The sequence below is a fragment of the Orycteropus afer genome, unplaced genomic scaffold (genome assembly GCF_000298275.1).
Source record: "Orycteropus afer afer isolate SDZICR_OR568_19922 unplaced genomic scaffold, OryAfe1.0 scaffold00031, whole genome shotgun sequence".
Classification (NCBI taxonomy): domain Eukaryota; kingdom Metazoa; phylum Chordata; class Mammalia; order Tubulidentata; family Orycteropodidae; genus Orycteropus; species Orycteropus afer.
In genome coordinates, this window is record NW_006921618.1 from 2,199,928 (window position 1) to 2,222,140 (window position 22,213).

Below are 22,213 nucleotides of genomic sequence, written 5' to 3' on the forward strand. Positions count from 1 at the left end.
ATGCTACAAGAAGGGCATTTAACTCAGCTTTAGGTGTGCTGGGCATGGGCCAAGCAAAGGTTAGAGTGTCTATCAGGAGTGTCCTCTATAGTAGATTATGTCTAAGTTAAGACCCCACCACCTATCTGTTAGTTTGTGATACAGTGGTGACTTGGGCATTGCTATGATCCTGGAAGCTATGCCAGCAATATTTCAAATACCAGCAGGGTCATCCATGATGGACAGGTTTCAGTGGAATTTCCAGGCTAAGACAGACTAGAAAGAAAGGCCTAATGATTTACTTCCCAAAATCACCCAATGAAAACTCTATGGATCACAACAGAATGTTGTCTGAAACAGTGCTGGAAGATGAGTCTCCAAGTTGAAAGACACTATACCATAGCCACAGCCATGGACTCAAACACTCTAATGACCATGAAAACAGTGTAGGGCCAGGCAGTGTTTCATTCTGTGATACATGAGATCACGGTGAATTGGAGCCAACTCAACAGTGTCCACTAAAACAAGCTAAGGCCTGAAAGTTATATACATATTGAAGGGACTGGACAAAGTGGTAGTAGGTGTTCTAAGCAGAAGTCACAGCAGGTGCATAGATCCAGTAGCCATATGAAGCCTGACTTATTTGGGGAACTCCAGGTAACTTGGGATAGATAAGGCTCAGCACACAAGAGGCAGAGAAGGAAGGGATAGACTGAGGAGGACCCAGGGAAAGCTGTGTGTGTGAGGGAAAAGGGTTTGAAAATTATGCTAAAGGGAATGGGAAGACAAATAAAGATGTGCGTTGGGCTATGACATCAGCACACTGGGTATTATGACTCTGGACTGGGTATCATGATCATCAATGGCTCAAATCACACAGCTCAGAAAGCCCATCACAAGCAATATCTATGCATTGGTTCATTCATTACTTCATTTGTCCAACAGACTAGCTAAGCACAAACACCCACCCACATGTGCCAAATATTATACATGGAGTCCAGGCCTGGTACAATGGTTAACCTTCTCAGCTGCTAACCAAAAGGTTAGTGGTTTAAATCCACCCCGAGGCACCTCAGAAAAAATACTTCGTGACCTGTTTCCAAAAAGTCAGCCATTGAAAACCATATAGAGGAATGCAGTTCAACTCTGCCACACATGAGTTTGCTGAGTCAGAATCAACAGACAGCAAGTCCCCCTGCCCCCAATGTATATACAGCAGGTCCCTGACCTTAAAGAGCTCCTAATCAGACTGTGGAGACAGTCACACAAAGAACCATATGTTATAGTTGCAATAGTGTGTGGATGGGCTGTGATTGAGATGGTTACAAGGAGCTAAGAGTTCAGATGAGGTGATATTGTTGTTGTTATGTGCCGTTGAGTCAGACCTGACTCATAGCAACCCCTCCTTGGGTTTCCAAGGCAGTATCACTATGAAAGTAGATTGCCCAAACTTCCTTCCGAGGAGTGGCTGGTGGGTTTGAAGTTCCAGCCTTCTGGTTAGCAGTCAAGGGCCTTAGAGCACTAAGCTACCAGAGCTCATATAAATCACAGAGGGTATGACTGTGACATTGACCCTAAAAGGACATACACACATTTCCCTAAAATAACTCAGAAAAGGGCATTTCCAGGAAGAGAAAACAGCACAGGCAAGAAGAAGCTGAGGGGTTTGGAATGGTTGGTGGGTGGGTTGTAAAGTGGCAAAAACACAGTACAAGACTGATTGAGTTGGAGAAGATGAGAGTGGCAAGCTCATAAAGGGCCCAGTTGGCCATGAAAGAATCTGAACTTTATCCTGAATTGGAAGGCAATGGGGCAGGGAAATTGAATGACATTAACCAGAACAGTGGCGTCATCATATTTGCATTTCAGAAATGTTATTGAGATTCTAGAGTGGTAGATGCATTAGAGAGGGACAAAGTTGGAGGCTGGAGAGCAGTGAGGCAGCTGTTGCAGGGTCCTGAGGAGAGATCTGAGGGCCCAAACCAAGGCAGGATTGATGTGGAGCAGAGCGGAAAAGACAGTTTCAAGAGCTATTTGAGAGATAGAATTGATCCGTCTTAGAGACAGATGAGATGTTAGCATTCCCTTCTTTACTCAGTGGCTTTCTTTTCTTATAAAGCCCCCTCCACCCTCTGCCACACCTCTCACCTCAGTTTCTGCCAACAAGGAGGCTGATCCTTGGGAACACCTGTTAGCCCAGCATGGAAGGGTGTATTTCACAGAACCCTCTGTACCTGTCTGGAAGATATGGTTTCAGTAATTGGTTTGTGGTAATAATATTTATTATGATCATAATTACACAGTGCAGGGAGCCCCAGGAGGCTGTCACCAGTGCCATGACATGGTATTTATCTTCATGAGGTAGTGGTGACCTCTTTTCTTCATGAGTGATAGTGCATGGAGCTCCTGTTATCATATGTAGATAAATCCTAGACCCACAGCAGGGGAAAGGTGGCATATGGGATTTATGTGGTCCTGACTCTTATGATCTACCCCAAAACCTTAAATCCAGCTGGTACTTCTGCCTTGACCCGACCATCTGCCTCAGGGCTATTTCTCCCAAGAGAGAAGGGCCCTTGTATTTCTGGCACCACTTCTGCACTCCCAGAAGCAGAACAGGAGTGAGGCATGGTCCTTGTCCTCAGAGAACTCCCAGTCTGATGGCAGACATAGTCCTTGTCCCCTGGTAGAAAGATTCTTCTCTAGTTACTTTGTATTTCATTACTTTGTATCAACAAGTGATGGCTCAGGTGACACAAGACATGTATTTTTGGACCAAGATAATGGTCTAGAGCTGCGTTTGGAGGACTGAATGTTAGGGATGGGATGGAATAAATTGGCCAATACAGCCTTGTGTCTCTCACAGTCCCAGAAAGATTCTCAGACATACCTCCCTGGTCTTGCTAGCATTCTGGGCTGGCTTTGGAGTTGAAATTGGCCTCATTCATCAACTGTCTTGCTGGTCCCTTGAGAATGCTTTGTGTCCTGCAGGTCTAACCTAGTGTCTGAGCCTAATTTCATCAAATTTGTGAAACAGTTACACAAGCTTTTTTTCTAGAACCTGAAACCTACCCCACCATTCACTTTTATTTTCAGCTTCTCTCATTGGAACAAGAGTAGGGGAGAAAAGTACTGGACTTAGAGTCAAAAGGTCTGCCTGCTAAACTTGGATCTGTGTGATCAAGAGAAAGTAGTCATTTGCTATCTCTGAGACCCAGTCTCCTCATGTGTAAAATGGAGATACTATCCCCACAGGGTTGCAATGATAATCAGAGAGAGAACAATTAAAAATGTCCTTCAGAAACTGCCAAGCACTGATCACATGTTTATTTATTTGATAAATATGTATTGTGCTCCTACTAAGTACCAGGCACTCTTCTAATTATTGGAGCTAAAGTAGTAATTAAAATACACAAGTTCAAGGACTTTGGGTTCTGATGAGATGGAGTAAAAATCAACCATCCTTTATTGTCAACTAATTCAACTATAAAACATGGACAGAATGCATGAACATCTATTTGAAAACTCTGCAAAGTAAATACTAGCAGGAAGATTGAGAAAAAACATCAGAATTCTAAGTATCACTGAAAGAGCAAATATAAACAAAACCTACAGTCTCATAAGGTGATATTTTAAATGTCCAGGATATGAAGTAAAATCACTCAACATATGATGAACCATGAAAATCTCAACTCATGGGGAAGATAATCATCAGACTCTTATGATGAGATGACACAAATGTTGGAATTATTTGTAAAGAATTTTAAAACAGCTATTATAAAAATAGGAGCCTTGGTGGCACAATAGTTAAGTGCTCAGCTGCTAACCCAAAGTTTGGAGGTTTGAACCCACCCAACAGCTTCTTGGAAGAAAGATCTCCTGATCTGTTCCCATAAAGGTTATAATTCTATCAGGGCAGCTCTACTCTGTCACATGGTGTGTCAGTTCTTTAGTGCTGCTATAACAGAAATACCACAAGTGGATAGCTTTAACAGAAATTTATTCTCTTACAGTTTAGGAGGCTAGAAGTCTGAATTCAGACTGTCTGCTCTAGGGGAAGACTACACTAGAAGTCCAAATTCAAAGTGCCAGCTCCAATGGCAGGGTGGAGCCCCCTCAACCTTGGACTTCAGCTCTGCCTTCTAGGTCCACTGGAGCAAGCTGGAAGCTTCTCTGACTCATGCAGCTGCTGGCTGCTAAAGCTGACGAATCCAAGATTGGCAGGTAAAATGGCAAATTATTGGCTCACAGCCTGTGAAGGGAACAATTCTAAGATTGGCAGGCAACGTGGAAGTACACTGGTTCAAGCCCAGGAACTGGAGATGAAGACTGAACCAAATACAGGATCTTTTCTATATATACTGAAAGCAAGTCATACCCCAAAAGCAACTCTTTAAATTGGTCAACCACTCACAGCAGATTCCACTTTGGAGGTGATTATACAATGTCCACTCTCATCATTGGGAATGACTACATCTAGCTGCCAAGCCACTCAAAATCATGGCCCAGCCAAGTTGACACACAACCTTAACTACCACACATAAGGTCATTTTGAATCAAACAGATTCTGTTCAACTCAACAGAACCTAATAAGAACATTTTTTAAGTGCTTAAATAAGCAATCATAAATTTGTTTTAAAACAAGTATTAAAATAGAAATGCTTAGCAAAAATATGGAAGATATAAAGAAGAACCATATGGAAATTTAAGTAATGAAAAATACAATATCTGACATTAAAAAGTCACTGAATGTGCTCAAAATCAGAATAGAGATGACAAAGAAAAGATACAATGAACTTAGAGATAGATCAATAAAAACCAGCCAGTCTGTACAACAGAAAGGAAAAAGATTGGACACATAAACACACATCTCTACCCTGGTGGAGCTTATAACCTAGTTGGGAGACAATAAACAAATAAATATAGATCAGGCAGTAATCAATGCTTAAAAATGAGTAGAACAGAGTAAAGAGAATTATAGGTGCTATTTTATAAAGGGTAGTTAGGAAAAGCTTCTCCAAGAAGATGGTATTTGAGCAGAGATGTAAGTGAGGGATTGTACCATGTGACTATTTGGGGGAAAGATTGTTCTGGGAGGTAGGAGCTTCGAGTGCAAAGGCCCTGAGGTGGGGATACTCTTGGAGTTCTCATGGATCAGCAGAGTTCATTGTGAGTGGCTGGAGTGAGCAAGGAAGAGGGGAGATGAAATCAGAGAGGCGGGCAGGGGTCTGATAAACTTGGCTTTGGGATCAACGATGGGAGCAGGGTGACAAGTTGGGAGGTGTTGTAGTAGACCAGGAAATAAATGATGTTGCTGGGCACAGGATGGTAGCTGTAAAAAGGTGATGTAGTTGGATTCTGCATATATTTTATAGAGCTTGTAGGCCTTGCTGGCTGCTCCAATGTAAGTCATGAGAGGAAGAGAAGTCAAGGAAAAAAATTCATGTTCCCTTAGGTGAGGATAAGGAGCTCTGGAGCATTTGGCTATTAACCAAAAGGTTGGTGGTTCGAACCCACCAGCTGCTGTGCAGAAGAAAGATGAGGCAGTCTGCTCTCATAAAGATTTACAGCCTTGAAAACCCAATGAGGGTCACTATGAGTGAATAGGGAGAAACATAACTGTGGTTTTAGGCCTGTTCATATGAGGCATCTGGACATAATGGTTCATTGGGAAGGGATATGGGCCCTATGGCAGCAGCTTCTAACCCAGGATACCTTGATTGGCATGGAGGCTATCTCTGTTTCTCTGTGGAGAAGGTTCTAGGCTAATCTGAGTCAATCCATCTGGATGTGGGAGAGTATGAAGAACCAGTTTTTCTCCTGTTGCAGGGTAACTGGTTACCTCTGTTGGAGGCAAGGTATGGGGAGAAGTGAGAGAGGCCAGGAGGCAGGTAAGCGGATGCTACCAGGAGAACCAGGACACTGCTCAGGATGCAGCAATAGCTCTATCCTCCAACATGACTGTGGCAGTCATCCCTCCCAGGTGGAAACCCAATGTGTTGGTTCCAGGGCCATGGTGCTGTGGCTGCTCAGTGGTCCCATCACCAGGTTTGATGTCCTACAGTGTTGTAACTCATGGTGTCACCCCTGTGCACAGGCCTGGCCTGCTAACCCACTCCTCAGTGGGCAGAGTGACCCAGCCCCCCTCTGTCCTATCCCCCTCACCACACAGGGCCAAATGCCGCGCCACACCACCCCACCCCCTTCTGGGCTTCCTCCAGGGCTTCCTGAAGCTTCTCCTCCCACTGGCCAAAGCGGAGGAGACCCTCCTCTTCACCCGGTGGTAGGTATTGTGGCCCACTAGTACACACCCTGGCTGGTGGGTGATGGAGGGTGGGGGGAACAGGTGACACCAACCCTACTATTGCCACTGCCTTGGTTTGGCAGTCCCTCTCCCTGTGATGCCAAAACAGCTGCTACCATTGTTGTGGTCACAGTCTCTGCCACCACCACAGACCCTAGGGTCATTTTGTTGGTGTCAACCCCTCTGACAGTGTTGGGGGTGCAGTCTGCACCCCTCGCACCCCCCTAGTGATGCCACTGAAGCTTGGTGAGCCTTGCTCCCATGTATTTTGCTGACTCATGGTCTCCACCTCTACTCAGTAGGCTGTCTGAACTATACTGACTGAACTCTGTGAGAGACTTGGTGGAGTGATCACTCAGTGCTCCATGCCAATTTCCTGAGTTGGGCAGAGTTCTCATTCCTGGCCTCTATGAAAGGCCACTGGGTAAGCTAACACCAACACCAGTCCAAGCAGAAGTGGTCAGCAGCAGAAAGCACCAGAGATCATGAGAAGCCTTTGGCTTGGGCTGCCTAGGACAAGGCCCACAGGGAAGAGGTGCTTCTGAGAGGGCTCTTCTGGGAACACCACCCACTCTAATTATAGAACAATCAAGGGTGTGGGCAAAGCTCATTATTTCCTTCATTCAACACCTACTCTGATCCAGACACTATTCTAGATATGTGAGTAATGTAACAAATAGAAATGGTTCATGCTTTTTACAATGGTGAATCTAAATACTTAACAAGTCATTACAAGTAATTTTCAGTGTCCTGAGCAGTAGGAATAGGAGCTCTGGTGGCATAGTGGTTAAAGTACCTAGTTGCTAACCAAAAGGTCAGCAGTTCAAACTTACCAGCTGCTCCACAGAAGAAAGAAGAAGCAGTCTGCTTCCATGAAGATGTACTGCTTTGGAAACCCTATGGGACAGTTCTACTCTGCCCAGCATGGCTGCTATGAGTCAGAATTGACTCAGTGGCAGTGGGTTTGGTTTTTTAGATTTTTAAGTGGTAAGAGAGGACAGACTATAAGTATTATGGTGATCTGGGGAGTCTGGGAAAGTTTTCACTAATTTCATTAATCCTTGAAGGCTAAGCTGAGAGAGGGCTCAGGACAAAGGAGACAGCGTGTGTGCCAGGGTCCAGAGGCAAGAGAGCAGAACACAGTGGGACTACAATAAGGCTTGGGAGGTGCTGGAGGAGGCCAGAACACCCAGGAAAAGATTTGTAACATTTTCTTAAGAGCAATGGGAAACTCCTGAAGTCCCTTAAGAAAACCAGCATTTCAGAAAGATCATTCTAGCTGTTATTGGAGGATGATTGAGGGGCGTGGATAGATGGAGGAAGCCCAAGACAAAATCTCAATCTTTGTTTTTGTTAGGTGCTGTTGAGCTGGCTTCAGGTCATGGTGACCTCCTGTGCAACAGAATACAATGTTGACTAGTCCTGTGCCTTCTTCACGCTTGATCATTGTTCTACTCAAGACCATTGTTGTGGCCACTGAGTATTCTGAGTAACTTCCAACTGAGGGCTCATCTTGCAGTTCTATACTAGACAATATTCTATTGTGATCCACAGGGTTTTCATTGGCTGCTTTTCAGAAGTAGATCACCAGGCCTTTCTTCCTGATCTGCCTTGATCTGGAAGCTCCACTGAAACCTACCCACCATGAGTGGCCCTGCTGGTATTTGAAATACCAATGGCATGGTTTCCAGTATCATAGTAACATACAAGCCACCACAGTCTGACAAACTGACAGGTTATTTACTTAGCAACCACCACCATCTGCTGAAGGAGCCATGGTGTTGCAATGGTTCAGCACTCAGCTGCTAACTGAAATGTTGGGGATTTGAATCCTGCAGTGGCTCCATGAGATAAAAGACCTAGTGATCTGGTTCCATGAATATTAACCCACTGCCATCAAGTTGATTCTGACTCATAGTGACCCCCATTGGGTTTCCAAGGCTGTAAATCTTTATCAAAGTAGTTTGCCTCATCTTCCGTCCATGGAGCAGGTGGTGGGTTTGACCTGCTGATCTTCTGGTTAGTAGCAAAATGCCTTGCCCACTATGCCACTAGAAACCCTATGCAGTAGTTCTATGCTGTCACATTTGGTTGCTATGAGTTTGAGAGTTTGAATTAACTTAATGACACCTAAAAACCACAACAATCATCTACTGAACACCCACAAAAAGTGAAGCATCAGGTAGAAATGTAACATCCATTCTCATTAATCCTTATAGCTGGTCAAGGGGGAGATATGATTACCCCTATTATGGAAATAGGAGCTCTGGTAGCATAGTGCCTAAGGCACTTGACTGCTAACCAGAAGGGTGACGGTTCAAACCCACCAGCCACTCCTCGGAAGGAAGGTTGGGCAATCTACTTCCGTAGTGATACTGCCTCAGAAACCCAAGGAGGGGTCATTATGAGTCAGGGACAACTTGATGGCACATAACAACAACAAAAACATTATGGAAATACCAAAACCGAACCAAATTCACTGCCATTGAGTCATTTCTGACTCATAGCGATCCCCATTGGGTTTCTGAGGCTGTAAATCTTTACAGAAGTAGATCACCCTGTTTTCCTTCCACAGAGCAGCTGGTGGGTTTGAACCGCTGACCTTCTGGTTAACAGTCAAGTGCCTTATCCACTATGCCATAGGTAGACGTTTAAGTGATTTACCCAAAGACACCCATGGACTATGGTGGTATTGTAGTGACAATGACCAATTCACCCCAGTTTGCCCAGGACTTTCAAAGTTTTAGCACTGAAAGTCTCATGTCCCAGAAAAACCCTTAGTCCTAGGCAAACTGGGCCATTTGATCATGCTCATATAACTTATGAAGGAGCCCTGGTGACATAATGGTTAAGTGTTTGACTGCCAATCAAAAGGTCAGCAATTCAAACCCGTTGTAGAAGGAAAGGACCGGTGATCTGCCCCTGTAAGGATTCCAGCCTAGGAAATCTTATGGGGCAGGTCTACTCTGTCATATAGGGCCACTGTGACTCAGAATTGAGTCAATGACACACGACAACAATGTAACCTATGTCTCTTTTCTCCACATCCTGTCTACCTATGGAGTCAGATCTGAGCCAGTCCTCTAGAAACACCCCCTCTGAGCTAAGGAAGAAAGAGTGATGCTGGAATATTAGAAAGTGAATTTCCGGATAGAGGAGAGATTTGTCATCACCTCATTGGGAGGGTGCCTGCTTCCTAAATATTGCCTGCGATTTTGCTAAATGTATCTTAACAGGAGTGGTGTAAATGCTGTCAGAGATAGAAGGAGGAGTGATGGAGCCATTTGGGATAATGAACTACTTAGTTAAGATGAATATGTCTCCACTTTTGATCCTGCTTCTCGATATTGTGTAAGGGGGGCTCACGAATCAAGGCTGATTGGTGGCAAATTTAATGCAAAGGAAGACAGAGTTCTGTCTTGAGTTGGAGGCTAATTAATTGGCAGATTCACTTCTCTGAGAAATTGCATTGAGTTATGCCGGGAATGAAGGGGGCAAGGTTGCCTCTGCCTCCAGCTCCCATACTGAGAATTTAGTTTGGCCCAATTAACACCAGATGTGGGACTGATTGGAGCTGGAAGATCCTAGAAATCTAGTTCATCCTTTATTTTACAGATTAGGAAACTGAGGCTCAGAGAGGGAACATCTTGCCTGCAGTCAGAGCTGGTTAGCAACATGGCTGAGACCAGAAGCCAGTCTCCTGTGCTCCTTCCGCAGAACTCATGGTCCTGGCAGGTGGAGGAACTCAACTCCCAAAATCCTGTCTTCCCAGCTGCCCCTTCCCATGGCTAGAGGTTCAGTAAGACCAAATCATTTGCCATCAAGCCAATTCCAACTCATGGTAACCCTATGTGTGTAGAATAGGACTGTTCCTTAGGGATTTCGAGGCCTTGACCTTTCGGAAGCAGATAGGCAGACTTGTCTTCCAAGGCATCTCTTGGTGGGTTTAAACCCCAACCTTTAATTTAGTAGTGGAGTGCTTAACCAGTTGTGCCACCTAGGCACTGAGGCTTAGTAGGAGCAGGCATGAATCCCAAGATGCTTCCATTCAGAAGCACCTCCTTTCTTTGGCTCCATGTCCTCCACTTTGGGGGTAGGATTCCATGGGGCATCTTTCAACTTTGATGCCAGTGGGATGTCTGGCTGAGCCTTTTATCTTTGCATCTCATCTCTGTCAGCCTTGCTCTTCCCACCTCTGTTCTGGCATTGGTAAGCATGAAGCCACCTCACCTGCTTAGTGGCATTCACCTGTTTGGACGAGGCCCATGGCAGACAAAGCCCTTGGACATGCACCACTGTTTCAGATCCTGTGATTGCTCTTATGCCCATATCACACATAAGGACATTGAGTTCCATGGAAGCTACATAGCTCACCCAGGTCACTACTGAGTAGTAGAGTGAGAAACTTGAGCTGGACAATTGACTTTAAATTTTGGGAAGACATGTAGGTGGAGAGGAGCAGAGAAAGTGGTGGAGGGCATTTTCAGAGAAGGGACTAATACAGGGACTTTGGGAAATTGTAGCATTATGAAATAGGAGCTGGAGGAATGTTAGACCTAGAAGAGAACTTTTCCTATTTTTTTTTTTTCTTTTGGAAAGACATCTTGACCATGAATGCTTTCTATCGCCTCTCTGTTGTGAATCTGTGGGAAGTTGATTTCTCACCTATAATCCAGGTGTTGATTGGTGCTGTCATAATACTTACCTGGCACATGTGTTTGGGATGGGAGGAGCCTTGTTTCCACTGTCTCACCCTGGCCAAAGACCCAGCCTCCTTATCTGGCATAGCGCCCACTCATAGCCTGATGCTTTGGATAAGAAGGGGCCCTGCAGCCCACCACTCCTTACCAGGCTCTGCTTCAAGTCCTGAAGGACTCCAGCTTGCTTTTGGCTCAGGACTCTTCTCTGCCTGTCATTCCTACCTCAGGCCTAATCCCACCCCCAGACTTCCCTATTTGCTCTCTATATTCAGTGCTGTGATACCTGGCCTGCCTTTCTCACCTCCCCCTCCTCCAGCCCTGCCACACAGGGGCTGCCTCACCACATCCTGAGTACTAGACCTCTGATGAGGAGGCAGTAGCAGCTGATGGAGTGGCAAATTGAGGGCCACCCCACAGAATTCCCTTGTGACCTCAGTAAATCACATGACTTTGCTCTGGATGGTAGCAAACCAAAAATACCTGTCACTGTCCAGTTGATTCCAACTCATGTCAACCCCATGTGTTACAGAGTAGAACTGCTCTATAGGATTTTCTTGGCTGTAATCTTTATTGAGGGAATTGGTGAAAAACAAGGCTCCAGGAATTGATGGAATACCCCCTGAGATGTTTCAACAAACAGATGTTGCACTGGAGGCACTTACTTGTCTATGCCAAGAAATTTAGAAGACAGCTACCTGGCCAACTGACTAAAAGAGATCCATATTTGTACTCATTCCAAATAAAAATGACCCCACAGAATGTGGAAATTATCAAATGATACCATTAATATCACACAAGTAAAATTTTACTGAAGATCATTCAAAAATGGTTGCAGCAGTATATTGACAGGGAACTTCCAGAAATGCAAACTGGATTCAGAAGACATAGAATGAGGAGTATCATTGCTGATGCCATGTGGATCTTGGCTGAAAGCAAAGAACACCAGAAAGGTGTTTACTTAGTTTTATGGACTATGCAAAAGCATTAGACTGTGTCAATCATAACAAATTATAGATAACATTGCAAAGAGTGGGAATCCCAGAACATTTAATTGTGCTCATGGGGAACCAGTACATAGACCAGGAGTCCACTGTTAGAACAGAACAAGAGGATACTGCATGGTTTAAAATCAGGAAAGAGTGCATCAGAGTTGTATCCATCACTACACTTATTCAATCTGTATGTTGAGCAAATAATCCAAGAAACTGGATTATATGAAGAAGATCATGGCATCAGGACTGGAGGAAGAATCATTAACAACCTGCAATATGCAGACGACACAACCTTGCTTTCTGAAAGTGAAGATGACTTGAAGTACTTATTGATGAAGATTAAAGACTACAGTCTGTCTGCAGTATGGATTACACCTCAACATAAAGAAAATGAAAATCTTCACAACTGGACCAATAAGCAGCATCACAATAAATGGAGAAAAGATTAAAGTTGTCAAAGATCATGGATCCACAATTTACTTGGATCCACAATCAACACCCATGGAAGCAGCAGTCAAGAAGTCAGATGTTGTATTGCACTGTGCAAATCTGCTGCAAAGACTAAAGTGTGTCTAACCCAAGCCATGGTATTTTCAATTGTTTTATATGCATGTGAGAACTGGACAATGAATAAGGAAGAATGAAGAAGAGTTGATACCTTTGAGGTGTAGTGTTGGCAAAGAGTATTGAAAATACCATGGACTACCAGAAAAATGAACAAATCTGTCCTGAGGACATGCAGCTGGAATGCTACTTGGGAGCGAGAATGGCCAGACTTTGTCTAACCACTTTGGTCATGTTGTCAGAAGGGACCATTTCCTGGAAAAGGATATCAGGCTTGGTAAAGTAGAGGGTCAGCAAAAAAAGGGGGAAGGCCCTCAACGAGATGGATTGGCACAGTGGCTGTGCCAATGGGCTGAGGTATAGTAGACTGTGAGGATGGTGCACAACCAGGAAGTGTTGTGTTCTGTTGTACATAGGGTCACTATGAGTTGGAGCCAACTAGAGGACACCTAACAATGACAACAAATCTTCATTGAAGCAGATCATAAGCCTTTCTTCCTCAGTGCCACTGGGTGTATTTGAGCCACCAACCTTTAGGTTAGTAGAAGAATGCAAACCATTTGTGCCTCCCAAGGACCTGGGTAGTAGCAGGAGCTGGTGGAAAGAGGCTTTAGAGTCAGACAGATCTAGGTTCAAGTCTAGTCATTGCTGCTTACATCTATGTAATATTGAACATGTCACTTCCCCACTCTGAACCGCAGTCCCTCCTTTGTGACGAAGCTGTATTCATAGCACTTATTCACAGAGTGGTGTGAGCATCAGGAATGTCTGGCCTGTAAGAAAACTCCCAAAGCAACTTGTCTTATTCTTATTTTCCTACTCTGCTGGTGTTAATGGAGCTCACATTGCAGAAGGAGAGGCAGTTGTACAAGAAGTTACAGTCCAGTGTGACATATGCAGTGATCACAAAGCACAGGTCGTTGCAGGAGCTGATGCAAAATGGGGAGCAAAAATGCTGTGAAAACTAGAAAGTGCCACGTGCCTGGGGAGGGAGTTTGTAATCCTTAGGCATGAGATGGTCCATCTTCTCTGCAGCTTGGAGTCCCGCCCCATCAGCTGCCAGCAGGGCTGAGAAGAGGAGAGGGTGTCCAGCTCTGGGCTTTTCTCTCCTGTCCCCTGCCCTCTGTGCTCCAACTGGGGGACCTCTGGTCTGGGAAGTGCAGCCTCAGCTTAGAGAGGTGTTTCCAGATGTTTATTCCAAAGGGCTTTAGCAGGGCTGGCCCTCAGGTCAGGCTAGCAAGGTGCCTAGGGTGAAAATTTTAAGGAAAGACTCACTTTCAAGGTTGTGCAATGGGATGCCTTACTTGCCTCGCCCTTGTCTCAGCCCTGGCTCTAGCCCCATAATGCTTAGCCATAAAAGAGCTCAACCATGTGAAAAATTAAGGAAAAATTTCCTGCCAAATTCTTCCTTAACTCCAAGCATACACCAGCTTCTGTTGTTGTTGTTATATGCCGTCGAGTCAGACCCGACTCATAGCAACCCCTCCTTGAATTTCCGAGGCAGTATCACTATGGACGTAGATTGCCCAACCTTCCTTCCGAGGAGTAGCTGGTGGGTTTGAACCACCAGCCTTCTGGTTAGCAGTCAAGTGCCTTAGGCAGTACGCTACCAGAGCTCTACCCTTGGTGCTCCTAACACCACCACCCAATTACCAGAGCTACAACAACCCCCTACTTACCCCCTGCCAAATTCACACCTGTGATTCCCTCATGGCTGCCCAACAGTGACTTACAAGCTGGCCCCTCCACTCTTGGCCCACCCCACATGCACATACCATCTGCACCCCCTTGGGCTGGCTGATGAATTTATGAATCTGAGAATGTGTCCTTCCTTCCTCCTTCTGGGTGGGAGGTGACACTTCTATGGTCTTGAGCTTATCAGCCATGGGGACTGATGATCCTCAACTCTGATCTGTATTTTCAAAAGCGAGAACCTAGAGGAGGGCGTCTGCCACTGGAAAGGCAAATCAGATGAAATGTTTCAACCGTGGCTGGGAATTGCAGCAGATGGGGTCAGGTCCTACCACAGACCCCCAGTTACACACCTGCCTTCTTCACAGGTCTGGGTGGAACATTTGGTACCCAAAGATACAGATCTGAGATGTTTGCTGGCCCTTTCTCTGATATAAACATTATTAACTAATCATTAATCAATCATAATTTATGATAGAACCCTTATTTAAGAATCCATATGTATCACGGAGGAGCCCTGATGGCACAGTGGTCAAAGTCCTTGGCTCCTAACTGGAAGTTCAGAGGTTTGAACCCACCAGCTGCTCTGTGGAAGGAAGATGTGGCAGTCTACTTCCATAAAGGTTTACAGCCTTGGCAACCCTGCAGAGGTAGTTCTACTCTGTCCTATAGGGTTACTGCTTTGGTTACCTAGTGCCTCTCTGACAGGACTATACCACAAATGGGATGGTTTGAACAAAAAGGGATTCATTCTCTTAAAGTTTTGGAGGCTAGAAGTCCGAGTTCAAAGTGCTGGGCTCTAGGGCCTGAGTGAAAGCCCCTCGACCCTGGCTTCAGCTCTGCCTCTGGCTCCCTGCCCACTGAAGCTGGAGGCTTTCTTTACTCAGGCAGCTGCTGGCTGCTGAGGCTGACAAATCCAAGGTCAACAAGTAAAAAGACGTAGTCCTGATGTTACCAAACCACATGGCAGGCCATTAATTCAAGTCCACTGAAAATCCCATGATCAGCAGAGCATGGCAGGCTATGTACAGGGTTCAAGTGTGCCAAAAGCTAGAGACCTTCCTCAAAGCTGCTTCTTATATACTGGAAGCAGCCCACATCTCTAAAGCAGCTACTTAGCTGCTCCAGTAGATTCCACCATGGAGTTGATTGCCAGTTTCACCACAGGGAATAACTACATCCAGCTGCCCAATCACTCAACCAGGCCCAGCCAAGTTGACATGCAACCTTAACCACCATAGTCACTATGAATTGAAATGGACACAACAGCAGTGGATTGGTTTGGCTTAGAAGTACCATGGTGGTTATAGTAGCCAAAAGGTCTGGGTTCAAATCCCAGCTCTGTCACCTAGGGCTGTGTGATCTTGGCGGGTGACTTTACCTCTTTGTTCCCTCATGGAAAGTTAGAATAATGTTGTCTATCTCCTAGGATGGTTGTGGCTATTGATTAAATTAGGGGATATGTATAGAGCACTTAGCCAGTGCCTGGCACAGACAGTTGGTACTACTGAAGCACAAGCCATCATTCATATGTCACATTAGGACCTGGTTTGTCCTCCCTCTCATCATCCTCCCCCTTGACTGTGGCCTCCTTATCTATCATGGTTTGGGATCCAGCAGGACCTCCCTGATCATCCCAGTTGGGCCAGGTTTCCCCTGTCCACTTCCACCATTATACTCACTCCACTGAATGGGGAGGGTGCTGTGATTGTCTATGTCTCCTCACAGTACATTCCTGGAGAGTAGGGGAGTGGTACAACCATCCCCGCATCTGGGATCCTGGCCAAGGGCCTACATAGAGCAGGAGCAGCAAGCTTTGGGATTGAGTGAATGAGGGACAGAGGAGGCTGAAGAGTGGTCCTTCCAGTCTGCCTGGGCCACTATTCCCTTTGGGTGGCAGAGTGTGTTTGATTGGAAATGTGGGTGTTGAGGGACCAAACAAAAGTTTCCCAGGGCTTTCTTGCCCTGTCATCAGGCATAGTTTGATTAGGAATTTGTGAAACATCCAGAACACTATATCCCAATGTGGGTTTTGCAGGACCCTGGTGCACAGGATGGTCATAGGGGTTAAGAGATGAATAATATTATGTTACCAGGGACTCGACTTCTGGCCTACATTAGAGGCCTCCCTGGAGTGAGCCCCACACTTATGCGCGGGCCTGAAGATTGGGGCTTAAAGCCCTGTACCACACAGGTCGAATCTGACTGCAGTTTCCACATTGATTCTTTTGAGGTCGATTCTTGTTTTTTTCCTAGAGTGTTGTAACCATTAAGTTCTAGGCAGGGGTCAGGCCCCTGGGCTCCATCTGCTTAGGTTGCCTGCACAATTGAAATCCCCGAACCCATCCTGGATAGTTTTCTCATTAAGATGATCTGACTGGATTGATCCATTAGATCGATGGCTGGACATCAACAGGCAGGAAGCCAATCAGATGAGACTAGATGATCAGCCCAAGAACAAGGGACCCTGCTGAGCTGATGTGGGTGCTCAGCCCTCTGGGATGGGGCTGGGAAGGCAGAAGAGCAGGTCAAAGGCCTCACCAGCTGGACTTTGGTGTCAAGGCAGCAGTTGTGTGGCTACCAAAGCAATAGTCTCAGCCTTCTCATGCCTACCCCAGCCAATGAGCCTAGGTTCTGGGTGGGGATTCCAAGGTGCAACTAGTTGGAGAAAGCATCAACTGGTGCCAGCTTACAAAGATTGGAGCCTCCTTCCCAAATACTGTTGCTGCTGTTATCTGTTTTGAGTTGGCCTCGAACTCATGGCAACCCTGTGCACAATGGAATGAAACACTGCCCTGTCCTGAACCATCTTCATGGTCAGCTGATAACTGGCCATCGTGATCCATAGATCCATAGGATTTTCAGTGGCTGATTTTCATAAATAGATTGCCAGGCCTTTCTTCCTAGTCTATCTTAGTCTGGAAGTTCCACTGAGACTTATTCAACATCATAGAACACACATGCCTCCACTGACGGAAGGGTGATAGCAAAGCATGAGGTCCATCAGCTGGGAATTGACTCTGGGTCTCTCACAAGGAAGGCAGAATTCTACCATTGAACCATAATTGGCTTCTCAGGTAGTCAACCTGGGAATCACCTCCTCTACCACCATCACCACCACCATGGCCAAGAGTTGGGACTGCCCCTCCCTTTCAGTGGTAGAGTGTGTTTGATGGGAAATTTGAGTGTTGAAGGGACAAACAGAAGTTTCCCAGGACTATCTTCTTCAGGCATGATTTGTTCTGGAAGCTGAGAATAGAGTGGTACAGGCATCTAGAGCACCTTATGCCAATGCAGGTTTCATAGGACACTGGCTGCACAGGATGGTAATGGGGATTAAGCGATGGATAATGTTGGGTTTAGCACACTTCAGAAGGTTTATTTCCTAAAGGACCTAACGGGCTTATGCACATTGTGATGCTCGAAAAGGGGGGGAGGGAGGTGATGGAGGTAGAGTGTTTGACCATGGAACTATTTATTTTAGGTGTTTTGTAATCATTGGATCTTGCATTCATGATAAAATTCATCCCAAGAAGTATTTGTGGGGGAGGTTTAGAAGGAACCATTGGAGCCAGGGAGATGTCATTGAGGAAGAAGAGGGTGACCAGTCCCACTCAGGCCCACAGTCAACATTCATATAGACAACAATGTGAAGGGCACCCATACAGTTGTGCAATGCAACTACCTTTACTCGTCTGCCTGCTCCTTCCCCCCCACCCACTCCAGTTAGCTCAACCCTTCTGATCAGCTTATGGCCCTCATCACCTCCTTCTTCTTTCTCCCACAGGCTACTTGACTGTCAGCATTGAGCCTCTTCCACCTGTGGTGGCTGGTGATGCCGTGACCTTGAAGTGTAACTTCAAAACAGATGGCCGCATGCGCGAGATCGTGTGGTACCGGGTAAGTTGCTACAACTGTCTCCTCTACACTCATGGCCAGGACTGATGGCACTGTTCTCAGATACCCTCTGGAGTTCTCACAGGCATGGCAGTGTCCTCAGCCATAATTCAGACCTGAGCTCTTCTGTACTCTCTTCCAGGTCTTTGTCCTCCACTGAAACCCCAGAGACCACCATACCCAGCTTTCTCTTTTGACCTCAGGATCTATCTTGTTCTGGCCTTGTACCCCTAAAATGCCACTGAAATGAAAGGTTGGATGGATGGATGGATGGATAGATGGATGGATGGATGAATAAATAGGTAGATGGGTGGACAGGTAGCTGCCACTGAGTCAACTTCAACTCATGGCAACCTTGTGTACAACAGAACAAAACATTGCCTTGTCATACATTACCATCACAATCACCAGCATGTTCTTGTCCATCATTACCAATCCATCTATTTTAAGAAAACCCATTAGCACCAAAGTATAAATTTCTGAGAATACAGTGGACCCTAGTGGAACTGTAACAACCAGGAATGTCTATGGTGGAATTTCAGGAATAAGGCTTTGGGCAATGTTTTTGGCAGGGGAGAGAAAAGGACAGGAAGGCATCCTGACTTTAAAATCAAATTACAGGGATAATTTGCCATATAATACAACAATATATAATATTAGCTCTGGTGTGTGTCACCGTAAGTTCAGGCCTGAGAACAGATATTATGAGAAGCAAGCAGGTGCCCACCTATCCAAGGCCCAGGTTTTGGCAACAAAAGGGACAGCCATGCTTGGGCCCAAGTGTTGGCCTTTGATAGAGACCTTCACCTATCTAGACAGGGCATCCTAATGTGTCTGCCCTTTGCACTCGGGAGTCAAGGCTGAGCTCAGGAGAAGATCCAATTGGCGTTGACATTCTCTTTGCAATGCCAGAGCAAGGTACCACCACCTTGGGAACAAGCTGGACAGAAAACTTCCCTTTTATGATCTAAAACATGGGTCAGCAAACTTTTTCTCTAACAGGACAGATAGTAGATATCTTTGCCTCTGCAACCATATGGTTTCTGTCACAAGTACTCAGCTCTGCAGTTGGAGTGTGAAAGAACCATAGACAATGCGTAAATGAAAGACTGTATTGGTTTCCTAGGGCTGCCATAACAAAGTAGAGTCATCTGAGTGGCTTAAAACAACAGAAATTTATTCTTTCACAGTTCTGGAGGCTCAGTCCCAAACCCAGGTGTTGGCAGGGTGGGTTCCTTCTGGAAGACTTATCCAGTTTTTCTCTACTAGCTTCTGGTAGTTCCTGGGAATCCTTAGCATTCCTTAGCTTGTGGCCACATAACTCCAGTCTCTGCCTCCATTGTCACATGGCATTTTCCCTGTGTATCTGTGTCTCTGCATCTTCACATGTCGTTCTCTGTGTGTGTGGGTCTCTAAATTTCCTTTGTCTTGTATGGACACCAGTCATTGCTTGAGGGCCCACCCTAAGCAATATGATGTCACCCTACCTCCAAATAAAGTCACAACCACAGGTCCTATGAGTCAGAATCAACTCGATGTCTGTGGGGTTGGTTTTTTGGTTTATAGATCTCAGATGGATAAGAATTTTGGATGGACCTTATTAAACCCATTAAAGTGCATTAGTACATTCCAATAGAACTTTATTTATGGACACTGGGATTTTAATTTCATAACATTCTAGTGTCCTAAAATCTTTTTCTTTCTATATTTTTCCAATGATTAAAAAATGTAGAATCCATTCTTGGCTTTTGAACCATACACAAATAGGTGGTAGAACAATATGGCCCCCAGATCATGATTTGCTACCCCTTTAGGAGCTCTGGTAGCATAGTGCCTAAGGCACTTGGCTGCTAACCAGAAGGCTGATGGTTCAAACCCACCAGCCACTCCTCAGAAGGAAGGTTGGGCAATCCTACTTCTGTAGTGATACCGCCTCGGAAACCCAAGGAGGGGTCGCTATGAGTCGGGGCCAACTCGACGGCAAATAACAACAACAACTATCTAAGACAACACTTGCTAACCTTTGTAAGCTGAATTGTTCTTTCTTCAAATTAAACCAGTGGATAAAGCAGCCAAGTGAAACTGGCCTGATTGAAGCATCGTGGAAGATGGGGAAGGTGGAAGTAGGAGTGGGCACAGTTTGGTGATCAAACATTAAGAGCTGGCTGCCCTAGTCCTTCAAGCTGTCACTGTATCCACTGTGCAGTACATGGGAACTATGTTAAAGGATCCCTCTGGGGCCCACTCACCATTCACAGCAGCTCAGAATTACTCTCCTCAACTTCCTTCTTCCTCTTAGTCATGTCTTGCTTTGAATCATCCTGGCCTTGCTACTCTTTTCAGCCTTGCTTCATCATTTGCTGGTCAGTGCTATTTTGATGGTTGTGATTTGATCTCCTTTTAACCACAATCATGGTTCTCCACCTTAGCATAAAGCCCTTCCTGCTTAGCATCAACTTTAGAGTGCTCCACTCAAGCTCTCCCAGCATCCCTGAACCTACAGGTGTGAACTTGACATTTGGCACCCTGCAGGGTCTCAGCCTTAGAGAAACTTTCCATCTGAGATAGATCAATGGGTCTAGGGAAAGTCAAGGCGTATGTTAAATAGTGCCATGAACTGAATCGCTAAGAGGCGTGTTTACATGTTATGGGAACTGCTTGGCTGACACACGCTGTGAGCATCTCATTAGCACCTGGCAGAAGGACTAGGAGAAATTAACTCCAGTTCACTGCTGCTGATGAGACCACATCTCTCACTCAATCAGCCCACAGATGGGATCAAAGTGAGGGGTAGTCAATGTCCTACCTTGCTGATGGAGAGAAATATGGCAACTCAATGGGAACTGTCCATGGGGATGAAGGTGGGAAGGAATTTAGGTAAGAAAAGACTGCTGGGTACTTCTTTGCTTTCCCAGCTCTTGCAGGAACTGAGCTCACTCTTGTTACTGTACTTATGTGATGAAACCCTCTCTGCATACATGGCTGCCAGGGTCAAGGGCAATGGCAGTGCCAAAAGAGGCCCAAGTGTAAGGAGCCAGGAGCTGGTTTCCAGGTGACTCAAATTGATGTCCTCTGAAGATGACAGGTTGGAGACCGAGGCAGGAGGGGGGGGGGGCCCAGGTTATAGTTTGGACACTTTCCCTACCCTTCTCTACCCCAGTGCTGAGGCCCTCCTCTACTCCCCATCCCATCACTCTCTCCCACTCTAGCTTGCGATCACATTGATTGCTTTAAGAATCAGTTACATCTCTTATGGGTGTCAGGCCCTGCATCTTGGGCTATGGTAGGCTGCACTAATTAATTTATTTTATTTCATTTCGCATCCATTGACTGAGGGCCTCTGGAGTGGGGTATGTAGATTTATGCAAATAATATGCAAATAGCCCACTGGAGCCAAATGATCTGGCCCTTTGAATTCTGTAGTTGGACTGAGGTGGTGGCTCAGCTGATGTGTTACTCTCCTTGGGATTAGGGGAGCCCCTGTGCACTGTCTGTGATGGTGAGGGAAGGGGGAGGAAATTCCAGGGAAGTGGTCCCATGCCACTTCCTGTTTTCTCTTTCCCTGCTGCCACACTTGTTTTGTGGCACTGATTGCCTGGCCAGCTGAATAGAGAGAGATAAGAGCCTACCAAGGTGGGGGGTCCAGGAGACAAGGCCAGGGCAGGGTTTCTAGAAGGAAATGGAAGAAGCAGCAAGGGAAGCTGTTGTCTGTCTCCTTCTCCAGCCCGACCTTCCTCTCGTCTCCTCCTCTCTTTCCAGACAGCCCCCTACAAACTCATCCCCCATCTCCCTTTCCCCACAGCCCACCCCCACCCAAAGAGGGAGCCTAGCGGTGTTTGTTTTCTGTGTGTGTGTGTTTTGCTTCCCTCCCCAGCTTCCTTCCCCTGTCCCTGTGAATGGGCTTACAGAGCCCAGTTTGGAAGGAAATGAATAGATTACACAGCCCAGCCAGGACTGTGTCTCCAATCCCTTTAGAAGGGAAAAGCAGGGCATTGTGATGAGGCCATCACTGCTGCTCAGCCTGGCGTGCACAAAATGGCCCAAAACATGCATAGAGCCCAGCGGGCTCCCCTCTGTTCCTAAAG

General features: G+C 45.8%; 1 protein-coding gene across 1 annotated transcript in view; it reads left to right on the forward strand.

The window, feature by feature from the left end:
* Positions 1 to 5,992: 5,992 nt before the first annotated feature.
* Positions 5,993 to 22,213, forward strand: part of IGSF21 (immunoglobin superfamily member 21) — a 241,042-nt gene continuing 224,821 nt past the window's right edge. The window contains exons 1-4 of the mRNA XM_007935632.2: positions 5,993 to 6,027; positions 6,152 to 6,262; positions 6,474 to 6,529; positions 18,019 to 18,131. Coding sequence (XP_007933823.2) covers positions 5,993 to 6,027; positions 6,152 to 6,262; positions 6,474 to 6,529; positions 18,019 to 18,131 — 315 coding nt within the window. The remainder of the gene's footprint in view (positions 6,028 to 6,151; positions 6,263 to 6,473; positions 6,530 to 18,018; positions 18,132 to 22,213) is intronic.